The 12,814-nt window shown below is 40.4% G+C and overlaps 1 protein-coding gene across 1 annotated transcript in view; it reads right to left on the reverse strand.

Annotated features, from left to right (window-relative positions):
• LOC139453040 (transcription termination factor 2-like) overlaps nt 1-12,391 on the reverse strand; it is a 29,807-nt gene extending 17,416 nt beyond the window's left edge. The window contains exons 1-10 of the mRNA XM_071234664.1: nt 12,301-12,391; nt 10,045-10,156; nt 8,126-8,212; nt 7,323-7,392; nt 5,042-5,683; nt 4,320-4,493; nt 3,699-3,813; nt 2,403-2,630; nt 1,662-1,761; nt 937-1,076 (exon numbers count right to left, since the gene is read on the reverse strand). Of these exons, the coding sequence (XP_071090765.1) occupies nt 937-1,076; nt 1,662-1,761; nt 2,403-2,630; nt 3,699-3,813; nt 4,320-4,493; nt 5,042-5,683; nt 7,323-7,392; nt 8,126-8,212; nt 10,045-10,156; nt 12,301-12,328 (1,696 nt within the window). The 5' untranslated portion in view covers nt 12,329-12,391. The remainder of the gene's footprint in view (nt 1-936; nt 1,077-1,661; nt 1,762-2,402; nt 2,631-3,698; nt 3,814-4,319; nt 4,494-5,041; nt 5,684-7,322; nt 7,393-8,125; nt 8,213-10,044; nt 10,157-12,300) is intronic.
• Between the last annotated feature and the right edge of the window lie 423 nt (nt 12,392-12,814).

Raw genomic sequence — 12,814 nt, forward strand, 5'->3', positions numbered from 1 at the left:
AATTGATGCAGGCAGAGACGTTTACCTCTTAAGTGAAACCCACGAACATGGGTATGGTGCTGACAAACCTAGAAACATAATCAGGACCAACCAGGATCCAAACCCACAATCATAGGTTTCTGACACACCAAGGGACACAACTGCAGTGCCTCCGATGACCAGGCCATCCATCATATTTGAAACCTTGTCTAGTAAGCCTCAGATGACAGCATGTCCCCTTGTACTTCAGGACTAACTCTAGGCCTTGTTTCGTTTTCTTGAATAACACATACAGGGTCTCTATTGTCTAGTGTCTCTTATAAACCTCCAGTGACATCATCCTATTGTTCTCCAGTTAGGTTAAATTTCATAAACATGGATATTTTACACACCGTTCTGGGTTTTTTATATTTAGAACTTCCGGAGCTATTGTAACATCTGGATGTCCCTCAATAGAGACACATTTTGCATTTGATTATTTTTTGTCTTTTTGTTTCACGCCGCACTCAGCAATATTCCAGCTATATGACAACGGTCTGAAAATAATTGAGTCTGGACCAGACAATCCAGTGATTGATATCACGAGCATCGATCCACGCTTCACAGGACATTTTGCATTTGAACACAATGTAGACCAGGGGATGGGAGGAATGATGTAAAATCAAATGACAGTGGCTCATGCAATCTTCATATCTGTTATCAGGTGAGTGAATCACTAGACAACAGAGGCGCTGACAAATCACAACACTTTTAAGAACCTCTTTTTCAAATACATGTCCCAGAAGACATATTTTCCTATGGTTCTGGGAAAGTAAGTTTAAAGCATAAAATTATTGATAAATGTTCTGTAAAATTTGGGTTAAATGATACACTTCTCCTTTGGCTTACACAAGGGCTAATTGGAGCAGTGCATTTTATATGTCAAACATGGTCAACAAAAGTTACGGACAGACCTACCCAGAATTCCTCCACACGGTGTTTGTTTCTCTCGCCATGACAACCAAGCTAGGGCCTGTCTCTGGTGGATCATGAGGGGAACGGTCAGACCCCGGGGGTCCTCCAGCTCCTCACTCTCTGAGGGACACGACTCCAGCTGCCTGGCAACAGGGGAGGTAATCCATGCACAAGGAACATTGTACAAGTTAACTGTAAATGTGGTTATTGGTCTCCCTTTAGAGACACCCCAGCATAACAACAGAGTAGTCTCCCTTTAGAGACAACATAGCATAACAACAGAGTGGTCTCCCTTTAGAGACACCCCAGCATAACAACAGAGTAGTCTCCCTTTAGAGACAACATAGCATAACAACAGAGTGGTCTCCCTTTAGAGACACCCCAGCATAACAACAGAGTAGTCTCCCTTTAGAGACAACCTAGCATTACAACAGAGTAGTCTCTCTTTAGAGACACCCAGCATCACAACCGACTGGTCACAACAGAGTGGTCTACTCTTAGAGACACCCCAGCATAACAACAGAGGTCTGCTTTTAGAGACAACCTAGCATTACAACAGAGTAGTCTCCCTTTTGAGACAACCAGCATCACAACAGACTGGTCTGTTTTAAGAGACACCCTAGCATCACAATGGACTAGTCACAACACAGTAGTCCCCCTTTAAAGACACTCCAACAGCACAACAGAGTGGTCCCCCTTTAAAGACAGACTAGTCATGGCTGACCTACTTGTGCAGTTTCTCCAGAGCCTCCTTTGTGATGGAGGAGACCTCCCGGAGTCTTGCCCCAGTCATCCTGCCCCCGTACAGCTGCATGGCCTGGGGGTTCGCTGAAACAGCACCCGTTCTTGAATAAGTACAGATCTAATGCAATCATTTCAACCATATTACAATGTTTACAATCAGCTGTTTTTCATATTTCATTATCACAAAAACTTGTACCAGTACTAAGGAACAGCTCTGAGTGAAGGTATCACTTATTTCCATTTAGACAATATTTCAAGGGAACAATAATTTTATATGCAACCTCAGGAAATACAGGAGGTCTTTCTGCAATGTGCATTGCTGTGTCATGAGTTATGGTATCAGTTTTTATAATTTTTATTTCTATTGTATGCCAGAGTATCATATCTGACTTAAGGAAATATATCTTTCAATATTAACTCGTGCAATATAGTCAGCTTTTTGTTGGCAAACAAAACACTCAGCAATATTCCAGCTGAATGAATTCGGCCAGTAAATAGTCAAGACTGGACCAGACAATCCATTGATTGATATGACCAACATTAAAATGGCATCAGGTATGTTGACATGTTATCAACCAAGCCATCAAGCATGACCTTTTGATTCATATTGTTGCCGGTTATGATGTTTGTTTGTTTGTTTGTTTGTTTGTTTGCTTTTTAATTTTTACAAGCTCATTCCATGCCCAGTACAATCCCACAGTTCTGCGGTAACCATGGCGACCTACTTGCATACATCTGCTGCAGCACGTGGGGTGGAATCTGTACTGCGTGTTGTAGGAGAGATGTCTGACGTGGTCCAGTACTCCCTTGAGATGTCATTACGACCTTGGAACCATCTGGCATCACCTTGATCACTTGTGGCCCATTTGCCTGTCCAGTCGGAACTGTCATAACCTGGGTAACTGGGGGTACAACTCGAGGCCCTTTGTCTACATCCACCGACGGAATGATTCCTGAAAGGAACGAAAGATATCTCAATCCAAAGAGAAACCTGTATTACAACTGTTGTAAGCCAGTGTAATGGCATGAGTGTTTTCTTTGTGTTAGCAGTAAGATGGCCTTGTGGACAGATGGCCTTGTGGACAGAAGCCCTGTCATGAGAACACCATCTGTCTGAGAAGAACAGTTGATTCCTCACACATCTGATGCAACAGCAGAAAGTAATGGCTTCTTTGGCGGCCATGTTTTTCATAAGCACAATACCTTTCAAGGCCAAGTTTTGTTGATAGTAATACCGCTTTTATCAATTTTCAGTTACATCAAGAATGTCAGCCAATGACAAATAATTTTTTTTATTTTTTTTTAACGCCACACTCAGCAATATTTCAGCTATATATTGGTGGTCTGTAAATAATCGAGTCTGTATCAGACAATCCAGTAACTGATTCATGAGCATCAATCCACACATCTGGGATACGATAACATGCATCAACCAAGACAGCAAGGCTGACCACCCAGTCCCGTAAAATTAGATCTTAGTTCACACTGCACCTAGAGTCACTTCATATCGACCTTTCATCTGACCAATCAGAGAATCGCATACCAGATACAGAAAGTGCCAGTCAGAATGTGTTTTCCAATAATGCAACCTTGAAAAGGTTACCACTGAGTTTTCCAAACAGCAATTATAGGTTGTACGACTGATTCCGTCAATATCATTGTCTGTCTCTTGCTTCAATGTCTATCTCTTTTATACATTTTAATTGGAAAAGACTTTCTATAGCCCTTTGGAAAAAGTGCCACACAATTGTCTTCTGTATAGTTTTCATATTTTGAACTGATATTTGTCAAAGAGAAGTCTGGAATGGAAGTAACCAGTTTGAAACTAGTGCCCTAAAGCTAGAGAAACCTGCTTTCTGATTGGCTAATGTTGACTTCTTGTTAGTCATTTCATTGATCGGCCTAAGTTTGCAAAAGGTCGTTCTGATGTGACGTATCATTGGATGTCCTCAGAACTTTGCATAGCAGTAGCGAGCACTAAGATATGATTTTGATAAGATTAATATTGACCAGACTGTCACCTTTAGCGATCCTCTCATCCAACTCTCTGACACTGGTGCTGAGGGTCTCTATCACCTGCGTCAGTTTAACGCCACCATCAGGAAGATTGGACAGTTTCACTCTACGAGCAATTTCCTGCAAGATGAATAATTCCAAAATCAGAGTATTTCTTTATTTTTTTATACTTATCTTGCATTACATGTTGTACATTGCTCTTACTAACGAAGTCCTAACTAGAAATGACTGACAACCTATTAGCGTCCTCATTAACTCTTTTGCCCAACAAATGACACATCCCCTATATGTCATCAGTGTCTTCGAAACTTCCCTCAGGGCAAAGGGGGCAAAGGATAGGGTGCACAAAGGAGTGCACATCAATCCACCCCCCTCTGGATCTGCCTACACAAACAAGTGAAATGTGTCTAATTCTAAAATCAGTAAAATATCTTTAATTCTAGAATAATTTCAAATCTCAATTGATCAGTGAGATTCTTAAACATAGGAAGCTGTATCAAAATAAATAATAGTATTTTATGTTTACTCCATCAATATTTAGGCTGCATAAGTGAGAATTAATATTAGTTTGCCAGAAGTCAGGAACCTATTTTCTAAAACCTGCCAGCACAATCTATCACACTAACCTTGTTTTTATGGAGGGCTTGAAGTAAGTCTCTCTTCCGAGAGATGGCTTGTTCCAAAGTGAGGTCTAAGAAAGGGTTGTCTTCCCCTTGTCCCAAACCCATTTTCTTCACTTCATTACTAAGAGAGTCCACAGGCGACTGTTCCTTGGTAACTTCAGCTGTAGGACCTGTAGACTGTGAACAAATCATAATAAAGTCACAGCTCCTGCTACTAGTCCCACAATCTCTACAAGGTCCAGGGATAAACAAGGCCACAAGTCTGTTAGTCCAAGACTAGTAACAATCTAGACAGACTAGTTGCCTTATTCCAGAATAAAATTATTTTACATAACCATGTGGACTAGTTGGATACCACTAAGGCTGTCGACCCCTTTTCCAATCAATGCTTAAATTACTAATTTTCATCTTTGAAATTCTGACAATGACAAATTGCAGACTTATCAAGTTGGGATCACATCATTCGAATTCAACTTCAGTTAATCCAGTTCAATATCGCAATTAATCATTAGTCTATTAACATAGGGCATTAATTGGAATATCTACACCAAGGTTCTATTTCAAAACAAATATTAGCTGGGGAATCTATTCTGGCTTCTTTATAGTGGAGACAAGCATGATGTACTGATGTAAAAGATTAAAGGGGGAGTACTTAATGGGGAGTACCATAGCGCTAGCTGCCCTGGAATCCCTGAGGAGATCATACAATATAAGCGTTGGCCTACCTTGGTCTGTCCTGACCGATGTGAACCCTCCACCTCTCGGTCTCTGTATGATGTGAAGCTGGAGTTGCCCTCAACTGACATCGCCTTACTTTTGGGCGTCCTTTTTGCCAGACTGTGGAAGCTTGGCAAGTCATCATCATCATCATCATCACTGCTGTCAAGAACCACCACCTCAGGCTCAACTTTGTCCTGATTCTCTCCCCGTTTTTCCTTGTTCCCCACTTCCTTCTGCTTGACTTTTGCTCCTTTCTCCTTGAAGTCTGCTCCTTTCTCTTTGACGTCTGCTCCTTTCTCTTTGACGTCTGCTCCTTTCTCCTTGACGTCTACTCCTTTCTGTGTGATACCTGCTTCTTTCTGCTTGACGTCAGCTTGAAGCTTTCCATCTGATTTTGAATGTTTTCTGCTCCCAGATTCCGCTCCTTCATCGGATTTTGAAGATGACTCACTTCTTGAAGTCCTCTCACTATTTTTCTCAAGACAATTGAGTACACTGGCTTCCTTGTCCGTGTCTGCTAGGCTGCTGTTTGATGTGGATGTCTTGCTATTTGTTGATGTCTCTGTTTGTTTACTTGATCCGTCACCTTCCTTCTCTGCAGACCTGTCTCTGTCTTGATAGTTGTAATCCTTCAGGGCTGCGTTACTCTGAAACAATCAGCCATCAGTCATTCTTCCAAATAAAACTCTCACAAGAGGTGGTGATGTGAAATGGGGTTTAACATTGGGTTCAAGATTATTACACTACTATAGCAACGTGCATGTACGTGTGTGTGTGTGTGGCTCAGTATAGAGCTAACTTTCAGGCATGTCAGTAAAATAAATAAAAGAGCTCTAAGTGATGGAAGCCGGAGATGTTTAGCGGTGCGGTGCGGTGCGGTGAGGTGCGGTGAGGTTTAATGTCACGTTTATTACACTGATATAGCGAATGTGTGTGTGTGTGGCTGCTTGTAATAGTCTGGACTAATGCCAGTTTTATAATGCTAGACCACTGATATAAAATGAGTGTTTGAAATACAGTTTAACAGTTAAACTTTGCAGATGATTCTCACCCCTGATAATGGAGAAACTAGGATTCAAACCCAGGACATTACGTCTTGCAGTGAGGCTTGAAAAAAGGGGCCGATGGCATGAGCATCTATTCAAACTGTATTCGTATAAGCTCATTACGTCAAACAAGCTTATGTCACAAATTTCCAAGTTGTCTTCTGTTAACTCCAGTCAAGACTTCACCTGATATATATGATATTTTAGCTAAAATGGATGGAAATAGAGAATCTCACCCAAGTGTCTTTTGATATCAAATATATCAACACGAGTTGATTAAAGTGGAAAAATTCCGAGGCTTGCCAAGGATTTTTTCCACTTTTATCAACTCGTGTTGATATATTTGATATCAAAAGACAGGAGGGGTTTTTCCACTTTTATCAACTCGTGTTGATATATTTGATATCAAAAGACACGAGGGTGAGATTTTATTTATCATCCAACATCATTCTTTCAACTTTTTCAATGTGTAGACAGTAATTAGCAGTGACTTCAGTGTAAAAAGTACTGCTAACAGCTTCAGTAGCAGAGCCATTAGTGATGTCATTTGATTGTGATGTCATGGTAACCAGTGACATCACAATTGTCTGCAAAGTATTGTGATGTAATTTCATTGCAGTGATATCTACAGTGTAGATATCGCTTGATCTAATCCAAGCGATATCTCCTGTGGGAGCCAGTTTTGGATGATAATTATCATTAAACCACCCGCATGTTATAGGAAATGAGCCGGCCACAGTAACTTGATAATGCCCTCATATTGCTTGACGACGGGCCATTATCACACCAGTTGTTAGGTGACGTCAAAGGATAGGGATAGTGACGTCACAATCAATAGTGACATCATATGGTTTGTTCTATGACGTTTCCATATTTGTAAAAGTGAGTCAGTGACATTCCTGTTGATTGCAGTAAATGTTTCCAAACCAATATTGTTGTTTGTTTTTATTTGATACAAAATTCCATCCATTTTAGCTTTAATAACGGTAACGCTATTTTTCAGGGCATTATCATTTGCAGAACCCCTCGGTCTTTTCAACCGCCCTCCTTCGTCGGGCAGTTAATGGAAGACCTCTGGCTTCTGCAAATGATAATGCCCTGAAAAATGGCATTACCCTTATAATGATGTAGCTTTTAAATAATAGAATTTTGGCCTGAAATCTGTACCAAAATCATACAAAAGAAAACATGTACAATCTAAAGATGCAGGTCCGATGCAACACCAGCCCGCAAGTATTACCTGAGTTGTGAAGTTGAAGCATCCACACCAGGTCTTGTTGCTTCTCCCATCTGCACACCGGTAGTAACACCTGGAAGTACAAACAGCATGCTGAGTTGTTGGACTGATGAGTTGTTGGACTGATGAGTTGTTGGACTGATGAGTTGTTGGACTGATGAGTTGTTGGACTGCTGAGTTGTTGGACTGCTGAGTTGTTGGACTGATGAGTTGTTGGACTGCTGAGTTGTTGGACTGATGAGTTGTTGGACTGCTGAGTTGTTGGACTGCTGAGTTGTTGGACTGCTGAGGTTCGTTTGTTGTTTAACGCCGCACTCAGCAATATTCCGGCTATATGACAGCATATTCCAGCTATATGACAGCGGTCTGTAAACAATCGAGTCTGGACCAGACAATCCAGTGACTGATATCATGTGCATCGATCTACGCAATTGGTATACGATGACATGCATCAACTAAGTCAGCGAGCCTGAACACCCAATCCCGTTAGTCGACTCTTATGACAAGCATATTCGCCTTTTACGGCAAGCATGGGTTGCTGAAGACCTATTCTAACCCAGATCTTTACGGGTCTTGACTTCCGAGGAAGCTGACTTATTCAGGTTACATTTTTATGTAATATAAGTCTGTCTGACTTATGATAAATCAAATCACATAAACATTTACATTACCCATAAGCACGATAAGCAGAGAAAGAATGATCAAAGCAGATTCGAAATCTAATATAAGGCCAATTACAGCCCCGACTGCAAAACTCAAGGCGGTGTAAAGCCTGCCCCACCTGTACCAACACTGTTCCCACTCACCTCTTCTCCGCCGACTGTTTCCCCACGACCACCCTCTGCAGCTCCACAAACTCCCCCGCGTGGTTCGGACAGCACTTGGGCGGCAGACTACGACATATTGGGAAGAACAGGCTTAGTGAGAGTGATGAGACATTGGTCAAGTTTCCTTTAATTCACCTGAACAAAGTTTGAAAGTTCAGCAACATTACAGCCATATCTTTATACTGCCTGAAAATAGTGAGAAGAGACAAACCACTGATTAATAACATTAGTTAGAATTCACTCATTTGGGTATGCTGTGAAAAAGAGTCAAGTCACACATTGTAATCACTATTTAAGTGAGCTCTCAAGGGTTGGTTGGTTGGTTTGTTGTTTAACGTCGCACTCAGCAACATTCCAGCTATATGATGGCAGTCTGTAAATAATCGAGTCTGGACCAGACAATCCAGTGATTTACATCATGAGCATCGATCCACGCAATTGGGATCGATGACATGCATCAACCAAGTCAGCGAGCCTGACCACCTAATCCCGTTAGTCACCTTTTATGACAAGCATGGGTGGCTGAAGACCTATTCTACCTCGGATCTTCACAGGTCGAGCTCTCAAGGGGGCACGGGTGGCCCAGTTGTCTAAGGTTCACAATTCGCTGTGCAGAGTTGCGTCCCTTGGGCACGCCAGAAACCTATGACTGTGGGTTCAAATCCCATTTCACCCCAATTACGTTTCTAGGTTTGTCAGCAACATACCCAGGCCTCAAAGTTGCGACTAAAACAGTTGCCAATGCGACCAAATTTCAATTTGTCTACTGTCTAAAATTCTGAGGTAGCCAAATGACTACCTTCAAAAAAATATCTTGTGGCGACTAAATTCTATTGCTAGACATATGTAGACACAAAAATAAACGTGTCTGCTACTGATTGTACATGCAAATAATTCCTCCTAAAGTTAACAATGAACCGAAATGCATAAATATTAATGTAATTAGTATTTTATTTTAGTTGATAGTTTATTAGATAAGCAAGAATATACCTATATAATATAGTAACATAAATTGCATCATTGTTCGAGTCACAAATGACAAAACTCAAGTACAGCATGTACAGTTTTCACTTATATACAATTCCAAGACTAGTGCCATGACTTGCACATATAATAGTTATTTGATAAAAGATCACTTCAAATGCTTTTGGCTACCTACAATTTTGGCTTGACTTCTTGATTTTACCACTGGCTAACTTGAAAAAAATATTTGTAGCCATATGGCTACTTGGTAAAAATTTAAACTTTGAGGCCTGATACCTGTGCTCATGGGTTTCACCGAAGTGGTGAATGTCTGAGACCTGCATCGTTTCCGGCCTTCCTCCCACATTAAGCTGACACACCGCAATATAACTTGAATACTGTTAAAAGCAGTGTTAAACCCAACTCACTCACTCACTCTCACAATGAGCAAGGGTTACTTTAATTGTTTTACATAGGAAACCATCCTTTAGTAACTGGTGTGTTATACACAGAGTATCGTGATGCACTCAACATTCGGTTATGGTCACAGCCCCACTCAGCCTTAAATCTTCAGGAATTTTAAGATTTGTCCTGAGGATAAGTGGAAATTTTATTCAACTAGTCCTCAGAGTTTGTAACCAGTCCACAATTACAGCCCTCAAATGCTACTTGTCTGAGGAGTAACATCATTGGATTATTACTTGTACTCAGCACATTTTAGTAGTCTCTGGCTTGCAGAACAGCAGGAATTTCACGATACAGGTTGCCAACTGCAGAGTTGGAAGGCAATGATGACTCAATTCGATAACATTTGACAACATATTTATGGATGACGTACAAGCTGGGTTCAGATCAACCAGTCTTTGAAAAATCAAACAAGAATAATTATAAAGAATGAAACCTAAAGTTGAGATATTTGATGGAGATAAACTTACGATGTTTGTTGCACAAAGTCACATTGTCCGTCGGAGTTATCCATGCAAAGGTAGAAGCTCTTGCCTTTGTTGGGGCCCGGCTTTGTGCCGGTCTTCAGAGAACATGGCTTACCTGGACAACATAAATATGTGTGTATTGATACAGAGATTCAATATTCTTTCCCTGTATATGAATATGTAAAGGCGCACCCAAAATACATAATATTTATGTAATGTGGTACAAAGAACTAGGACTGGGACGAGTACAAATTTGCTACCCGGGTACCTGACCCTCCATACCAGACCCTACCTGGGTGCAGTCTGTAGGTCTCAAGAGTTGGGTAAAAAAAAGTTTGGGATTGTATTACTGGAGCCCTCGCAAGAACTATTTAGATACATGCATAAAAAAGTCGGGTCATGCCTACATTAATCCCTCTGTTCTTATACAGGCTTCCAATCAACTTGTCCATATCAATCACTGTATTGTTTTACCAATCATGCCTTATTAATCCTATTAATATACATCAATCAGGCTTTATACTTGAACTTTTTATGTTGTGTAAACATTATCTTGTAAAAATATCAATTATCCACATGTATACAACATCCATACTTCACATTTGTGTTCATTACTTGCTTGATAACAGTGTTAGTATCTACATCGAAACACTGAGTCATTGTAATAAAGAAGTGGTATATCCATAGAACTATCATCTTCCCGAGGCAAGTGAGATAACTGACTATAAAAGTCCAGTTTCCACCCTTGCCGAATTAGGTTGGTATTATGGAGTTACAATTTGGCTGGACTAACGAGTCTATGCATAGTCCAATCAAAATTGTGCAACGAAATTGAAATCCGGTTCATAAACTGTCGTGCAGATTTTGGTCGATTGCAGGATTTGCAAAGCATGTGCACTGCCAATTCGTTGTCAACAGATATTTTCCAAATCTTTTCAGGTTTTTAATCAAGGTGCTCACGTGATTTGATGCATTTTGCGATGTAAGACCCGTTTTATCACAATATAGATCTTGATTATCGAGCAGATCGTCCTGAAGTGGCGCTGCCATTTTGTTTGAAGCAAATGCGAGTGATACGATAGGTGGAATCTGATTGGTCCATAGGAGAGGCTTTGAAAGGACATAACTGGTAATAGCCACTGGTGGTGCTACAATCGAGGCCAGTAATTCCAGTCTAGTTCGGCAAGGGTGGAAACTGGACTTTTAAAGTCAGTTAACTCTCTTGCCTTGGAAAGATGTAGGACTCTATTCCTTGTTCATTATACCAACATGTAATTGCTATTTACAGAAGTGGACATGATCTGCTGCATAGTTTCGTAAATAGTTCAACCGTGATGCAAAATACAGACTTCATAACGGTATAACCGGGTTTTATCTTGACTTACAAAAGTGGGGGTCCAGGGGACCCTATATAATTAAGATCAAGAGGCCTTGTAGGCAATATGCGGGTCCTGTAAAGTAATGAAATGGTGTAGTGTACTGTATGTTTACATTATTACTTTAGAGCCTGGAATGAATCAGTGATCATGTGGACAGGGGTCACGGTTCGTGGGTAAAATAACTGACCACAACTGCTCTTGATGAGCTGTAGGTAAAATGAACATTATTGCTGGCCCCTCCGGAGAAAGTGTATTCTACATTTGCATCCATTATCTATGAACATTTGTGGGTCACGTAATTCACTGGTATAATATCTGCACCAAAATGTAAGAAAGCTTCCTCTGAGATGGGAAACTATTCAGGTAAATGTGTGTATTTTCTAAACAGAACGGACACATGTAAACATGAGAGAGAGGCCGGCATCAATCAGTGATGTATGTCCACATCACGCAAATTGCTCTTTATCAAATGATGCATCAACAAACTTAAATTATGTACAACTAGTAGTACCACATGCAACAGACATGGGAGTGAGTACACCTCGCTCAAATGACGACAAATCTTCCCAAAATATATACGTGTAAATAATATTGTTCCTACTCTTAGTATATTTCTCAGTCTGAAAAAGCTACGTCACTTGACATTAAATAAATAACTTAAATTGGGACTCAAAATATCTGTATTTATAATTTGTAAATTATCATAAAAGACATTAAAACGAATTAAAGTGGTTTCTTCAAAGCGAAAATAGAAATACGTCATTTAAAGCCTATAGGCTGTGGGCCTAATCATGCTAATGTCACTCGATCAACATCCTCAAGTGTGTGTATATAGTGATGTCACCGTGTGTCGATGTCAGAATGTCAGAAGCAAACGTACTGTGTTTTGGACAAGATATGAGTTCCATTGTTTGGGGCAGTTTCAAAGTAGCTTGTTTCGGTCTGGTGGAATTTGTCAACTCAAATGACGCGGTCCAGGAAACGAACTCAAAATTCAATTACTTCCTGGAGTGTCATTTGCTAACCAATGAAAATCGCCGTAAAACCAGTCGCCGTTCATTTCCGGTATAAGAGCTCTTAACAGTGCTCCCCCTTTCTCTCCCCCGATCCGCCGTGGGAAATGAATATGAATGCATCTAAAACCTATACCAGTGCTACAACCACCGCGTGAATGTAGAGTTTTACATTAACGAACTGGTTTCTTCTTGTGCGTCGTCATAGTTGAAAAACAGGCTGACGATGATTGGTGTATTGAAATCATTGATAAGTTCAGTTTCAGTTTACAACTGAATATATTAAATGGGATAGAGTATTTGCTATTATCACAAGATCAAGAAATTTAGAAATGATATGATGCAATATATAAAAATGAATTTCTTAATGTAAACAATGAC

Source organism: Haliotis cracherodii, unplaced genomic scaffold (assembly GCF_022045235.1).
Source record: "Haliotis cracherodii isolate W230 unplaced genomic scaffold, xgHalCrac1.p SCAF_9, whole genome shotgun sequence".
NCBI lineage: Eukaryota > Metazoa > Mollusca > Gastropoda > Lepetellida > Haliotidae > Haliotis > Haliotis cracherodii.